The 16,822-nt window shown below is 42.6% G+C and overlaps 1 protein-coding gene across 6 annotated transcripts in view; it reads right to left on the bottom strand.

Annotated features, from left to right (window-relative positions):
* Window positions 1-297: 297 nt before the first annotated feature.
* The window catches only part of spsb1 (splA/ryanodine receptor domain and SOCS box containing 1), a 60,355-nt gene continuing 43,830 nt past the window's right edge, over window positions 298-16,822 (bottom strand). For all 6 annotated transcript variants that reach the window (XM_069918406.1, XM_069918407.1, XM_069918411.1 and 3 more), the window contains one exon: window positions 298-1,608. In XM_069918406.1, the coding sequence (XP_069774507.1) occupies window positions 1,481-1,608 (128 nt within the window). In that variant the 3' untranslated portion in view covers window positions 298-1,480. The remainder of the gene's footprint in view (window positions 1,609-16,822) is intronic.

The following is a 16,822-nucleotide window of genomic DNA, read 5'->3' as shown; positions in this document are numbered from 1 at the left end:
CTTCCAATTCACGACAAGGCACCCCACAGAACACATCTGTCCTTTTGTACATTGGACTCATTTTACACCATGTCAACAGCATTCTTGGTGAGGATCCCAGCTGCTGAACTGAAACAAGAAAACTGCAGTGGAACAATTACATATCCAGGAAGCAGAGTGCAAAGATGAAGTGAGAATGACCACCCTCAAATACATTGTCTGTACAAGAAAGAGCAGTCACTTTGGGTCAAAGCAGTGATATTTCTCAGGCAAGTTGCAACCAATTTTAAATACTCTCAAAAGTAAACAGTAGCCAACTGAGAATGTAAATTTTATTTAATGATAATTTTAAAAAAACAACCATTTTATCCACATATTGCACATCAAAACCAATAGGCACTGGATCACCTGTGGACCAGGCAAATATATCCCCGAAAACTAACCATTTATGTAGTTAACTGCAAAGTGTAACTATTAGGAGAGAGTTTTCCACCAGTACAGCTTGTAAAAGAAAGTCTTTGTGATTCAGATTTTGGTATTCAGAAACCACATTCCTCTCATTCACAATTTGACACGTGAGTGCACTCCAGCAGCGAATAAAGGGGCATTAGGTCAATTCAAAAGATGTAGCAATGAACCCAGACTGATCACAAAGTTAGACTAGGACAATTTAATGTTAAGGTTTGATTGTTTTTATTTTTCAGGAGAACAAGGAATTCAGACCAGGATCAAGTTTTCTTTGGCTGGAATACACCAGCACAAATGGACTGAATTCTACCCCACGTCTTCAGCACTCAATGCAAATTACCCCAAACCCACTTCCACCACCCCAAAATACTCTAATGCAGCCTTTCTCAATGGGAGCTCCACACCGCAACCCCGCCCACCGAAAGCTGCAACACCTTGAAGTACAAGCCTTGATTTCTTTTAACAAATACTTTGCACTGTCGGTAGGAGAAAAGTAAGGAAGAAACCAATCTTCACAGGGAAGGGGGGGGGGGGGGCCCATAAACTTTAAACAAAGTCCCAAATGGGCCAGAGCCCAAAAAGGTAGAGAACAGCTGCCCTAAAAGACATTTCTCCTAAAAGATGTCGAGCAGGTTTTGAAGAAATGCATTTTTATGCCTTTTTTTTTGGAAAGTAGCAACACATGGCAGAAAGCCTAGGATAAATTTCTATTTTGACAAACTGAAATGTTGATTATACTAATTTTTAAAAAGAAAGCTGCCTTCAAAATTGTAAAATAAAAACATCTTTGAGGATTTGGTTGATATTCAATTTCAAACAAGAATCATGGTAAGGTTTTCCCCACTGAAAAAATAAATCTCATAACTTGTAAAATCTGTGGACCCCAAGTATAACTGGCTGAAAACAAATTGCCAAGTTTCAGGGAATACAAAACCAGAGCTTGAAAATAATGCCCACCACATGGATGGAAGATAAATGGATTAACCGTCCATGTACAAATGTCTCTTAGGGTTTCAATCCTTTTCTTACTCTGTCATTGGTACATAAGGTAGCTCTTCAGGGATGATGGTAGTGGTAGTGACTGGATTTCATTCAAGCGATCCTTGCCAAGAGCAACCCGTACTGAACGCCGACACAGATCCATCAATGGCAGTGGCTCCGCTGAAAAGAGAACAAAGCGTGTTACATTTAAATGGCATTGTTCATTAACTATGGCCAGAGCAACAATCTGCTGGTTGAGTTATATTTGTGGGGGTAGGCAGCAAACAACAACTTTATTAACAACATTTATGTCATGATCGCAAACTATCTGAAAGTAATCATATTGCAAATAACACAGACTTTATCGTACAAGGTTTCCGTTCAGTCTATTTTGATGCATGTCATAAATAGGCTTCAAAGTCAACTTGCTTCCCAAAACCTTCCAAATTTCTGCTTTTCAAGTGCATATCCTGAAAATATGATGAGCTTTGAGGTGGACTTTCAGATCAATCATCTTGAGGAAGCCAAGACCATTCAAAAATAAATGGTCTCAAATACTGAAGAATTTAATCCCAGTACTTCTCAATGGGGACCCAATGGTCCCATGGAGGCCACAGCAAATTTACCGTTAAAAGTCGACGTTTCCTTTCACCTCACGCAACAAATATTTTCTTGTTGTCAACAAAAGACAAGTATAGAAGAAACTTTGGTTTCACGGGAAAGGGAAAAATTTAACTGAGCAGAGACCCAAGGGGGCCATAGCTAAAAAAAGGTCAAGAATGGTAAGGATTCTCGAAAGGAATTTGGTCTCTCTCATTTTGTCTGGGTCTCAAATTTTATGTATCTCAATATAATTTTAGTGCAATGCCAAAAACATTTCATTTGTGATTATTTTTGGAGCAATAGTTTGGAGAAAATGGATTAAATGTATAAATGCAGAAAACCAGATTTTTTGATGATACATCATCACCCTAAAACACTCACAAATTCTTCATACAAATACTCTGACTCAGCATTTGTTTTTATCTTTAAAAAGGAGGTGCGGCTCATTTTCAGATTACTCCAACCCTGATAAATTACATCAATACTTTAAAAAAAAAGCAGGAGTTTAGTAGCTCCAGAAATTGAAATGATTGCATTCAGCCATAATTTTATGTCATGAGAACAAGCCTTAAAATAATCGCAAAACCAAAAACAAAGAAAGTCAATGAATGTCCACCCATTAGATGCAGTCTCTTCAGTTCAACCGATTGAAATGCTGGGGTGTAGCAACAAAATATTGTAGATGATGGCCATCTGAGAAACGGAAAGCGATCAGGCTGACAGAGCTTGGATTTGAGGCAATTGAGTGCAAGGTTAATTACTTAAAAAAGAGCTGACAGATGAAGTTGAGATCCTGCAGATGCAGGAATCTTGAGCCAAAAACAAAATGGCTGGAAGAACTTGTCAGGTGAGGCTGAATGGAAGCAAACATGTTAGGTCGCTCAACACGAGGTTGGGCAGATTGTTTCCAATCAACCCAATTCAGAGGAAGTGGCAAAGCTGCACAATTTATCCAGGTACGGATAAATTTTACCACTTCAAGTGGAGGGCAGACGTTGATCATACAAGGGAGAATATTAAACGAGTTTGACATCACTGGCTAAGAAGGATGGAGAAAGGAGCTGTGGAAGCTGATTTGGGTCTTTTGAAGTGAAGTTACACAAAAATAATCTTCAATGTTCATCTTCCTTTGACTTTACCAACACCAAACTTCTGATCGAGCCCACTTTGGAGCAACCAAACTGACTAAATCAACATGACTTGGGAATGTTATTTGCGCTCGACTGATGAAGCCCAGGTCTCCACTAGCATCCAAAAGTGGCAAAAGGAAAAATTCAATTCTCTCCTGCCTTCTCCTACCCCAAGCAACCAATGTGCCTTCTATAATCCCAGCAACTGCACTCAACGCCTCAAAATAAGGAACCCAGATCATATTGTGCAAGACTCACTAAAAAGTTGAAGTCATAAATTTGCAACCATCATTTAGAAACATATTGACAGTGCCCCATAATTGAGGAATTCAGGACACTTAAGTGGGTTGTATATATATAAAAAAAAATAGAGAGAGTGCAGAGAAGGTTCACGAGAATGTTGACAGGATTTCAGGGTCTGAGTTACAGGGAAAGGTTGTGCAGGCTGGGGCTTTTTTCTCTGGAGCATAGAAGATTGAGAGGGGACTTGATAGAGGTGTTTAAAATTTTAAAAGGGACAGACAGAGTAAATGTGGATAGGCTTTTTCAATTAAGAAAGGGGGAGATTCAAACTAGAGGACATGGTTTAAGATTGAAGGGGGAAAATTATAAGGGGAACATGAGGGGAAATTTCTTTACGCAGAGGGTGGTGGGGATGTGGAATGAGCTTCTGGCAGACGTGGTCGAGGCGGGATTATTGGTTACATTTAAGGAAAGACTGGATCGTTACATGGATAAGAGGGGACTAGAGGGGTATGGACCGGGTGCTGGTCAGTGGGACTAGGAGGGTGGGGATTTGCTACGGCATGGACCAGTCGGGCCGAACTGGCCTGTTCTGTGCTGTAAGTGGTTATAAGTGAGAGTAAGGACATTTCAGAATGTTTTCTCCTCTTCGTGATTAAAAACCTTGGAAGATGTTAGGATTACCTGGTCCATAATTCCCAGGTCCATAATTCCCACTGCTTTGCTGCTATAGAAAGGTTCTGTCCAAGAAGCCAAAGACCCACAAGCATATTCTGGACAATCAGTTTGGGATCAGGAAGCATCAGCATCCTTGCCCAATGGAATTGTCAGTTTTTAAAAACTTCAAATAAAACCCCACCTCCAACAGTTACCAGTGGCCACGGACATGCAAGAATTTTTCCTGTCTTATCCTTCTCTTCAAGTCACCTATGCCTGCCTGCACAGGGAAGTCACAGTAACGTGGCAAAGTAGAGCAGACGATCAGGCTCCAAGGCAGCTGATCTTCAGACCTCACTTGCACGCAGAGCAAACATGATATAATAATTAATTTGTTGACAGCAAACAGAAGAAAGTGCAATAACTCACTGAAAGGTTTGGTACACACAAAACCATTGAGAATAACAGAATGCTTTCAGGGTGGGTAGGTGGATTGGCCACATGGGTGTAATTGGGCTTTGCAGGCTCTAAAGTCTTGTTACCATGCTGCATCTCCAAAAAGAAAACAGGTCAACTCCCATCAGCTGCTTCAGGGCTTGAGTCTTGGTTATCAGCCCTGGAAATCTGGCACTGCCTGGTTTCAACAACACAGGAGCAAAGCAGCTGACAGTGCACTGCAGTTTCATGAACAACAGAACTACCTGTTCAAGCTGTTGAACAGAGGACAGCCCTCCATTTATTCCTCGAGTATTTCGAGACATATTTGTGTGACAGATTCTGGAAATTCTTGTACTAAATGCAGCAGTTCAGGGAGTTTGCACAACCCAAGAATCTGCAGGAGCATTCATGGAACAAACTAAACCAGTGTATTTTGGCATCGAGCGACTACTGGCCTCTGAGGATTGAATTGCTGTTTTAGAGCATACGCCAATCTGACAACACGCCTTGGAGAAACTGAGCATTCCATCACTTGTCCAGTCCCTCCTCTGCAGGACACACTGTACATGGCCAAGAAAACCTGCCTGACATACTCAGACAAAACTTCACTTGAAGATAATAGCCAAACTTTGTTTTTCTTTGTGGCTTTAAAATTGAACATTGAAAGCCTTTCACTTGAAAAAAAATCAGCCACTTCAAATCTGCAAAGTAATTCTGCAGTGTAACCCAGAGTGCACAGGTACAACAAAACTCCATAAAGTGATAGTTTAGATGCTAGTTGAGCAAGACTTCTGGGCCATTGGATGTCATTCTATTTATCTCATCATTGATTTTACATGTTAGGCAGGTATACAATAAACTTTTCAGTGAACCCAATGGATTTGAAAGGGAGCAGGAAAGATGCAAGTATTCTAAATCCTGGTCTGGCCATGAAACTCCCAACCACATTCTTGACACCTGGTTTCGAACCTAAACCTTGATGCACACCAGACCAGTCTCACCCCCCCTGGTCCTGGACCCCTGGCAGCAAGGGCTTGTGGGCCGAAAGGGTTTGTTACAGTGCTGGATGTCTAAATTTAATTAGAAAGTTAAATTTAACATTGAAATTGAACCAAATCGGAGAGAAAATGAACAAAGTGGAACTGACAAGATGTTACAAATTTAAGGTGCCATTTCAAATGATGCAAGCTCTTTCGGCACTGTGTCTAACCAGCATTCTGATTGGTTGCATCACTATCTGGTCCAGAGATGTCAACACTCAAGACAAGAAAAACTTCAGAGGGCTGTTCACTCTGCCTGCGATGCGACATCATGGGCACCAGACTTCACTCCAGCGAGGACATCTCCAAGAGGCAGTTTCTTAAGAAAGCAGCCTCTATCCTCAAGGACCCCCACCACCCAGAATGTGTCCTCTTCATTCTGCTACCATCAGGAAAATGGTAGAGGAGCCTAAAGTCGAGCACTCAGCGCCACAAGGCGCAACTTCTTCCCCACTGCCATCAGATTCCTGAAGAACCAATTAAATCAAGAAACTGCCTAGCTTTGACTTTTCGTGCATTATTTTTATTCATTTTTTTTTTGCAAGGTGTTTGAGATGAATGTTTACACTGTGATGCTGCCACAAAACTCATTTCGTAACATTCAGGACAATAAATTCTGAATTGGACAAAAAGGTTATTGTTGAGAAGATGAGTTACAGCAAAAAGTCTAGTAGGCAAGTCCCTGCAGGATCAAAGAATGAGGGGCGATCTGACAGTTTACAAAATTCTGAGGGTAAATCTCGGGGAATGCAAGCAGGATTTTTCTACTGAGGATGGGCGAGACAGGAACGAGAGAACATGGGTTAAGGGTGAACAGTGAAATGTTTAAGGAGAACACGAGGGGAACTTCTTCAACTCAAGCTGCCAGTAGAAGTAATGGATGCAGGTTCATTTTTGACAAAGAAAAGACTGGATAGGTGCATGGATGAAAGGGCTCTGGTCCTGTGGAGGTCAATGGGACTCAGCAAAATAACAGTTGGCATGGACAAGATAGGCCCGTTTCTGTTCTGTGGAATCAGTCCTTTGCCCCCAAGTTATTTAGATTTGCAAATTATTGGTACTATTGACCTGACGAAGAGCCCAGACCAAATAGTTGCTTCCCCTCAACTTCCTACGGATGTGTTGCATGACCTTCTGAGTTTTCACCAGTACTTTTACAGTGCACCTGACCCCAGCATCTTCAGATTTGGTTCAACCCCACAATGACTAATGGTCACTTGAATCAATTCCTGAAGATCCAATTCTCCTGGATGCAATAGGTAAGCAGATAAAACGAAATGGCCCACTCAATTTACAGACACACCGAAGTACAAAGAGAGCAAAACGTGATTCTGAATAAGATTTCTCAATGGAATGACCAACAGAGGAGGAGCAGTGCAGAACATCCAGTCATATTAGGAATAGCCCAGAATAAAGGAGCACATGACATAATCCTCCCTCGACTGGATGCCTAACCTGTCAAAAAGCTCCTGCCTCACCTGGGCAGAGTCTACAGACACCCACATCAAGGGACTGTCAGGAAGGGAGACCAACAACTTTCAGGTGCTCCTTTTGCAGGATCTACAAGCAAATTTGCAAAACTGAAGCATTTCTCATTGGAGAATTTTGCCACATGTACCAAAATTCCATATTGTTCTTGCTGCTACAATGAGGTCCTGCTGGTGCCATTAGGTTCAGCAGTATTCTCCCTGGTCCAATGAACATTCAGAACAGCAATATTTAAAAAAAAATTTCCAGCACAGGTTGAAGCAGATTCTGGCCATTTGAACCCTCCCATTACACACAAATTAATCTGCAACTCCTATATGGTTGGTGGAAACTGGAGCACCCAGGGAAAACCCACGCAGACACAGGGACAGTGTAGAAATTCCTGAGAGACTGCGTCAGATTTAAACCCAGGTCACTGGCTCTGCAAAAGCATCTTGCAAATTGCTCCTCCCCAAAACATAAGGTAACAACAACTTGTTGCCAACTGTGGAGACTAAATGGATCAAAAAAATTAAAGTGCATGTAAATGGGATCCTTCCTCTCATGTCCTGCCCTGAAAATTTCTTTCAAATTGCCACCAACACTGGAAAATCATCATATAATTTCAACAAGACAAGCCAAACAAAAGTGAACACTAATTTTACAGTGGACTCATTTGATAAACTTCACAAGCCACAGGGAACATTTTAATATCGTGCACCAAAGTCCACCTACACAGGATTGTTCCAACAAATCTTCAGGCTTCAAAACAACTTCAGATCTTTCAAAAAGTCACCCACAGTCTTGCATTGGAGTGCATCTTGTGGGGGAAGTAGATAATCATTTGCACTGGTTTACTATGTCTAGACAGAAGAATGTTTTTTTTGCCAACTTCTGTGCCTCACAATCACACTCTATGAGTCAGTCACAAATGAAAATGCAGAAATGCTGGGAATTAAATGCCCCCACCCCATCAGTTTGTTTTCTATTGTTCCCCTTCATTGAACTTATTCCATCTCCAGGCAAATATTTGTATCCTGGCATTTTTAAACATTTACTTCATCATTTTATCCCCAACAACTGGAGTGTGCGGGAGAGAACCAGACTTTCATGTGTGCCATCTGACTAACAATACTGCTCGTTTTGCTAAGCAGTAGCTAAACTCAGTGTCACTGACTGCAAACTACATTTTACCTCTTCTCAATAAAAAGTCTGGACCAAAAGGTTGACTGACCATTTCTCTCAATGGATGCTGGCTGACCCATTCAGTCCCTCCAGCTTCTTGTTTGCTCAAGATTCCAGCATCTGCAGTTTTTAGGGTTTTTTTTTAGTGCTTAGAACACACATAATTACCTACAAGTTTAAAAAAAACCAAATTTACCTTTTCTGCTCACAACCAAATATGCAGATCGCACTATGTTTCTATGCAGGGGTAAATCGCGAGCCAACTTCTGAACCTGAAGGAGGTGGGGTGAGTAGCACAGTCGTACCACCATGACGTGAAACATGGGCTGAGTGTTGGTGGAGATCTGTGCAAGCAGTCTTGAGACTCAAGCAGATCTGCACAATTAATTATTAAAAAAAAACATATGGCCAATCCTCCTTTACACCTTTTATGAAGAATCTTAAAAGCATTGCTAATTTTCACTGTCAAAGGACCTCTTGTTTCACACCTTGTGGTCTGGAGCTCTCATCTGAGACAAAGAGTTCTCTCCACCTTTCTTTGCCCAAAATAAAATTTTTAAGCATTTTTTTTTGGTCACTCATCTACCATAATATTTCGTGTTCAATCTTTGAAGCAACACGTTAGAGGCGCTGAATCAAATGTGTTTTATGTGGAAAGCATCTATGCATAGATCCAATCAACAGTCATCTTTAGACACTGTACTATATAGTCTTCATCCAATTACTCTCTCCCTCAGATTCTTCAAGCTCCAAACTGCTTAATTTTTCTGGAAAAAAGGGCAACAAGATTAGCACAACGCTGTTCAAATCCGGTGCTGACTTCAACCAGTTTGCACATTCTTCCCGGGTCTGCATGGATTTCTTTCAGGCGTTCTAGTTTCCTCCCACCTTTCAAAACATACAGGGGTTGTAGGTTAATTGGATGGCACAGGCTCATGGGCCGAAAGGGCCTGTAACTGTGCTGTATGTCAGAATTTACATTTTAAAAGATTTTAAAAAATGTCTTGATGAACAAGAACATAATCTTCCAAACGTCAATCATAGTCAACAGCGGGTGCAACAGAAGGCACTGAAGTCCCCATGCTTAAAATCTCTTTACAATCTAGTTCATTTTTCAATTCTAATCTTCACGTAAAATTGACGAGAGAGATGAATGTAATCAACAACAATTGGTCATTCTAGTGCACATATAACTGTTGTGTTGTGACAAAGCACAAATATTTTCACAGTCATTTATTTCAGAAGGGGAGGATGTCCCCAAGTTTGACCAACATCTTTGCCTGATATTTACAAATCTGTTATTGTATCAAAATCTCAGGCCAACCATTTAACCGTACTTGATCTTGCAATCATTCTGCTGGTGTAAATTTTACATGCCCTACTTTCTACCTTTTTAAATGAACTTAGGCAGCCTCCTGTGACATCGAAAAACTAATTAGCACCCATCTCCGATTTGTCTTAGAACAAGTTGAGACAAGGAACCTCAATAGTGAGCAGAAACAGAGATCCTTGGCAACTCAGATCCAGCATTTAACAACTTAATTTGATGGATTTAAAAACAAATCACTCAATTCCACCAAATTGCCATGCCAAGACAATACTTGCTGATGGTCTCTCCCAAGTTCAGATTCCAAATTCTGAATTTAATTTACCCATAAATTTTATGTTTTAGGGTTGAAGCAATCCTGTAACCTTCCTTGTCCGATAAAAATCCTTTGGTTTTTAATGATAAACCACTAAGTAAGGTGACTTTTCGTTGGGGAAAGCAGAGTGTCTACCAGAGTACCTTAAAAATCTCACACCGTCTCCCTGTGAGCAAACAATGAGCGGGTGGAGGGACTAAGTGTCATGTTAAATCCCAAGAAATGGAGACCTTCTCAAGAGTCTTTGACCAAAGCTGACAGGGGCAATATTTACTTTTCGACAAACAGCACAGTAAAAGTCTGTGCTACCCAATTACACCCAAATGACCTACAACCTGGTCTGCTTTGGAAAGGTGGGAGGAAACCTGAGCACCACGCAGACACAGGGAGGACGTACAGTCAGCACCAGATTCGAACCCCGGTTTGCTGGTGCTGTAACAGTATTGCAGTAACCGTGCTGCCCGATCATGGAAATGAAAGGGGTTGAAGAAGCTCGGGAGGGGCTAAAAGGGAATAGCTCTAATTATGGAAATCACTATTGCTTTTGAAACAAACTACACAAATTTAGAATTTATTGCTATTTTTTGCATGGCCTGGACCCAACAAATTAAAAGAGGGGATTACATTTTTTGTTTCAACTGAACATTGAAAGTGTTCAGTGGTAGGTGATGGTAATCTTACTCCCTCTGTTAAAATACCTAGTTCCAACGAGTTTACGAGTTGCCATTGGCCTTCTGTAGCATGTCCACATGTGTGACATACACAGGAAAACACCAAAGACACCAGAGAACACAACAGCACAGTACAGGTCCTTTGGCCAATATTTTCCTACCAAAAACTCTAAACCCTTACTACCTCATAATGCTCTATTTTCATTTTATCCCTGTGTCGATCCAGGAGTTTCTTAAATGCCCCGAATGTTTCAGCCTCCATTACCACTCCACTCCAGGCACCTACAACTCATTTTTAAAAGAAAACTTACCGCTGATGTCACTCCTAAACTTTTCTCCCTTAACTTTGTACAGATGTCCTCTGGTGTTTCCATTCCTGCCTTAGGGAAAGACTCTGGCTGTCCATCTTATCTATGCCTCTCAGAATTAAGACTTCTATTAAGTTTCCTCTCATCCTTCTTCGCTCCAACAAGAAAGGCCAAATGGTGCTAACCTTCCCTCAAAAGGCTAATTTTCCAATCCAGGTAACATTTTGGTAAATCTCCTCTGTGCACTCTGCAGTTTCCACATCCTTGCTATAATGAGGTGACCAGCACTGAACACAATACTCACCAGAGATTTGAAGAGTTACCAAGTGTGGTCTCACCAGGCTTTTGTTGAGTTGCAACATGACCTCTTTTGAATTCAATTCCCCAATTTATAAGGCTCAGCATCCCATTGGACTTCTTAATTATCCTAGCAACCTGCGAAGCAGCCTTGAGAGTTGTCTGGATTTGGACCCCAAGGTTCCCCTGTTCATCCACACTCATAAGTAACCAACCATTGATCCTGTTGTCAGCCTTCTGGTTTATTCTTCCACACCCTTATCCAGATTGAACTCCATCTGCCACTTTTCTGCCCAACTCTACATCTGGTCTATGTCACCTGCAACAACCTTCAGCAGCATCTATAACTCCTCCAACTGACCAACTTATCCTTCTGCCTTTTCATCTTGGCAATTTCCGGAGATCACAAAGAGCAGGGGGTCCCAGAAGAGATCCTTGGGGAACACCACTAGTCACTGACCTCCAGGCAGAATACTTAACTTCCACGACTACTCTCTGCTTTCTCCCTGCAAGCCAATTTAAAAAAAAATCTACAGTCAAGGTTTCATGGATCCCATGTCTCATGACTTTCTGGAGGATCTTGTCAAATGCCTTACCAAAATCCACGTCGACTAAATCTACCTCCCCTCCTTAATCAACTTATTTTGTTTTCTACTCAAAAAAAAATTGGGCTCATGAGACACAACCTTCCCCTCAAAGCAATGCTTACTACACTTGGAATAGAATCCACCTCTCTAAATGCTCATAGATCCAATCCTCATGTGTCCTTTCCAATAGTTTGTACACCAATGACCCAAGATTCACCTGTCAATAATTCCCAAGATGCTCCCCATTATCTTTTTTTTTTTAAAACCAGGAGACCACATCTGCCTTTCTCCAATCCTCTGGCACCTCCCTTGCAACCAAGGCTGACTCAAAGATCGTAGCTAACACTCCAGCCATCTCTTCCTTCCTGGCGTATATCACACCTGGCACTAAGAACTTGCTAATCTTAATGCTTTTTAAGGTGGTCCAACATTTCCACTGACCCAATTTCAACCAATTGCACGAGAGCACAGTCTCTGAATATCATGCAGTCCTGACCTGCTGTGACTTCATCGCTGCCAAGCTCAATCCTGCACCTCCCAGCATCTCCTAAAATTACGACAATGACACTTCAAAAAGTTAAGTCCACGTCATCTGTTTAAGCAATTCAAGTTGTGAAATCAGGAAGTTGCAAGTTTTGGCACAAAAGCTACTGCAATTCTGTTGGCAGTTACTGGGGAAGGTGAGGAGTCGGGCCCACATCTTCACCAACCCGGGAAAAAAAAGATCAACTGAATTGTTCCTGTTTTAAAAAAAATGCAAAAACAGGAACTAAACAATTTATTGTGCCCTCTCTTTGAGTCATGCAGTCTCTGGGAAAGCTTTTCACAAAATACTCAGATTCCAATTATTATCAAGATTGACAGGCTATTACCCCAAAAAGCAACCAACAGGACAGCATTTGGTTATCATTGCAAGCACTTTTCCTCATACTTGGTCAACCAACAAGCTAAATCATGCACCATCTACAATCCAAAGTACTGGCCCACTTAGGCCGGACAAACAGTTTTCAATCACGCCTTATTTCACAGCTTTTCCACTCCGTTTTTCCAACGGACTTGATCTGTGATCAGGTGGAGGAAGCTAGTTTTCAACAACCCCACTTCAAAGACTTGGAGATCAATAAGCTTCCCAACAAAGACTTCCTGAATGGTTAACAAATAGGCTATTGTCATGTCAGATTTATTCAGAACCAATGCCAAATGAGCTCCAAGGCAAGTTACCAGTTGTGGGTCAAGTTCATACTGGACTCCAAACCTCTTCATATGAATAGACTAATTTTTTTTTAATCTACTGGAGAGGATGCAAAAAAAAATGGCAAGGGACCATAAATAAAATCTTAAGAGCTATTTGACTGATGTTAAATCAACCCAGGGTACAATTTTTTTTAAAATTTCATATATTTAAAGTGAGTTCAGAAAGGAAGATAATTTCCGGAACCAAAAATCCACACTACTCCAGGGGCAATTTATGCATCAAAAACGCTTAAGAATGTTTGAGGGGAAATTAAAGTATTTGACTGTGGAAGACAGCCCAAACCAAGTTTTTTAAAAAATGTAATGACAGTTTGGAGGTTGTAAGCATTCTTTGAAAAAGTTTGAAGATTTTTCTCATCCAAAACTTATGGCATCCAGCTGGGTCACGAGTCTGGACTCGTGTCTCTCAATGAGCACGACTCCCAACAACCTGCTCCCCAACAAAGGGCAGACAAGACCCAAACCATTACTTTCAAACCACGGAACCAACCCTAACACACACCGATTCCACTGCTGGCAACCCTCACCCATGCTGCTTACAAATGGTCTGCCACTTGGCAAAGATGAACAGACACACGAAAAATGCACCATTTTCATGTAGGAAATGAGCAACACTACTTTAGTCTGAACCCATTCGCTGCTTAAACCTCACTCTCAGTAATCCGTATTCTTTAACCCAGCACTTGGAAAACCTCCGCTCACCTCAACATTTGTCATGCCCCAAATGACATTCCGTCCACCTCTTGCTGTGTTTGGAAAACCTCCGCTCACCTCAACATTTGTCATGCCCCAAATGACATTCCGTCCACCTCTTGCTGTGTTTGGAAAACCTCCGCTCACCTCAACATTTGTCATGCCCCAAATGACATTCCGTCCACCTCTTGCTGTGTTTGGAAAACCTCCGCTCACCTCAACATTTGTCATGCCCCAAATGACATTCCGTCCACCTCTTGCTGTGTTTGGAAAACCTCCGCTCACCTCAACATTTGTCATGCCCCAAATGACATTCCGTCCACCTCTTGCTGTGTTTGGAAAACCTCCGCTCACCTCAACATTTGTCATGCCCCAAATGACATTCCGTCCACCTCTTGCTGTGTTTGGAAAACCTCCGCTCACCTCAACATTTGTCATGCCCCAAATGACATTCTGTCCACCTCTTGCTGTGTTTGGAAAACCTCCGCTCACCTCAACATTTGTCATGCCCCAAATGACATTCTGTCCACCTCTTGCTGTGTTTGAAAAACCTCCGCTCACCTCAACATTTGTCATGCCCCAAATGACATTCCGTCCACCTCTTGCTGTGTTTGGAAAACCTCCGCTCACCTCAACATTTGTCATGCCCCAAATGACATTCCGTCCACCTCTTGCTGTGTTTGGAAAACCTCCGCTCACCTCAACATTTGTCATGCCCCAAATGACATTCCGTCCACCTCTTGCTGTGTTTGGAAAACCTCCGCTCACCTCAACATTTGTCATGCCCCAAATGACATTCCGTCCACCTCTTGCTGTGTTTGGAAAACCTCCGCTCACCTCAACATTTGTCATGCCCCAAATGACATTCCGTCCACCTCTTGCTGTGTTTGGAAAACCTCCGCTCACCTCAACATTTGTCATGCCCCAAATGACATTCCGTCCACCTCTTGCTGTGTTTGGAAAACCTCCGCTCACCTCAACATTTGTCATGCCCCAAATGACATTCCGTCCACCTCTTGCTGTGTTTGGAAAACCTCCGCTCACCTCAACATTTGTCATGCCCCAAATGACATTCCGTCCACCTCTTGCTGTGTTTGGAAAACCTCCGCTCACCTCAACATTTGTCATGCCCCAAATAACATTCCGTCCACCTCTTGCTGTGTTTGGAAAACCTCCGCTCACCTCAACATTTGTCATGCCCCAAATGACATTCCGTCCACCTCTTGCTGTGTTTGGAAAACCTCCGCTCACCTCAACATTTGTCATGCCCCAAATGACATTCCGTCCACCTCTTGCTGTGTTTGGAAAACCTCCGCTCACCTCAACATTTGTCATGCCCCAAATGACATTCCGTCCACCTCTTGCTGTGTTTGGAAAACCTCCGCTCACCTCAACATTTGTCATGCCCCAAATGACATTCCGTCCACCTCTTGCTGTGTTTGGAAAACCTCCGCTCACCTCAACATTTGTCATGCCCCAAATGACATTCCATCCACCTCTTGCTGTGTTTGGAAAACCTCCGCTCACCTCAATATTTGTCATGCCCCAAATGACATTCCGTCCACCTCTTGCTGTGTTTGGAAAACCTCCGCTCACCTCAACATTTGTCATGCCCCAAATGACATTCCGTCCACCTCTTGCTGTGTTTGGAAAACCTCCGCTCACCTCAACATTTGTCATGCCCCAAATGACATTCTGTCCACCTCTTGCTGTGTTTGGAAAACCTCCGCTCACCTCAACATTTGTCATGCCCCAAATGACATTCCGTCCACCTCTTGCTGTGTTTGGAAAACCTCCGCTCACCTCAACATTTGTCATGCCCCAAATGACATTCCGTCCACCTCTTGCTGTGTTTGGAAAACCTCCGCTCACCTCAACATTTGTCATGCCCCAAATGACATTCCGTCCACCTCTTGCTGTGTTTGGAAAACCTCCCCTCACCTCAACATTTGTCATGCCCCAAATGACATTCCGTCCACCTCTTGCTGTGTTTGGAAAACCTCCGCTCACCTCAACATTTGTCATGCCCCAAATGACATTCCGTCCACCTCTTGCTGTGTTTGAAAACCTCCGCTCACCTCAATATTTGTCATGCCCCAAATGACATTCTGTCCACCTCTTGCTGTGTTTGGAAAACCTCCGCTCACCTCAACATTTGTCATGCCCCAAATGACATTCCGTCCACCTCTTGCTGTGTTTGGAAAACCTCCGCTCACCTCAACATTTGTCATGCCCCAAATGACATTCCGTCCACCTCTTGCTGTGTTTGGAAAACCTCCGCTCACCTCAACATTTGTCATGCCCCAAATGACATTCCGTCCACCTCTTGCTGTGTTTGGAAAACCTCCGCTCACCTCAACATTTGTCATGCCCCAAATGACATTCCGTCCACCTCTTGCTGTGTTTGGAAAACCTCCGCTCACCTCAACATTTGTCATGCCCCAAATGACATTCCGTCCACCTCTTGCTGTGTTTGGAAAACCTCCGCTCACCTCAACATTTGTCATGCCCCAAATGACATTCCGTCCACCTCTTGCTGTGTTTGGAAAACCTCCGCTCACCTCAACATTTGACATGCCCCAAATGACATTCCGTCCACCTCTTGCTGTGTTTGGAAAACCTCCGCTCACCTCAACATTTGTCATGCCCCAAATGACATTCCGTCCACCTCTTGCTGTGTTTGGAAAACCTCCGCTCACCTCAACATTTGTCATGCCCCAAATGACATTCCGTCCACTTCTTGCTGTGTTTGGAAAACCTCCGCTCACCTCAACATTTGACATGCCCCAAATGACATTCCGTCCACCTCTTGCTGTGTTTGGAAAACCTCCGCTCACCTCAACATTTGTCATGCCCCAAATGACATTCCGTCCACCTCTTGCTGTGTTTGGAAAACCTCCGCTCACCTCAACATTTGTCATGCCCCAAATGACATTCCGTCCACCTCTTGCTGAGTCAGCACATGCAAGATTCCCATTTATGCCTAATTATAAAACTAATTCTTTTCAAATTTGTCCTCTTCCCCTGCCTCCCCAAAAAGGAGGAAATTGTGGGGAAAGTGTTTATGAACGGATATGAACCTATCTGATCTCCTCTTGCATTCCTTGTGACTTGGCAATTAGAAATTGTTTAATTATACTGGAGCGACAGCATGGTTGGAAGTAAAAGCACCATGCTG

This window comes from Narcine bancroftii, chromosome 2, assembly GCF_036971445.1.
Source record: "Narcine bancroftii isolate sNarBan1 chromosome 2, sNarBan1.hap1, whole genome shotgun sequence".
Lineage (NCBI taxonomy): Eukaryota > Metazoa > Chordata > Chondrichthyes > Torpediniformes > Narcinidae > Narcine > Narcine bancroftii.
This window is presented reverse-complemented; position numbering and strand designations above follow the sequence as displayed.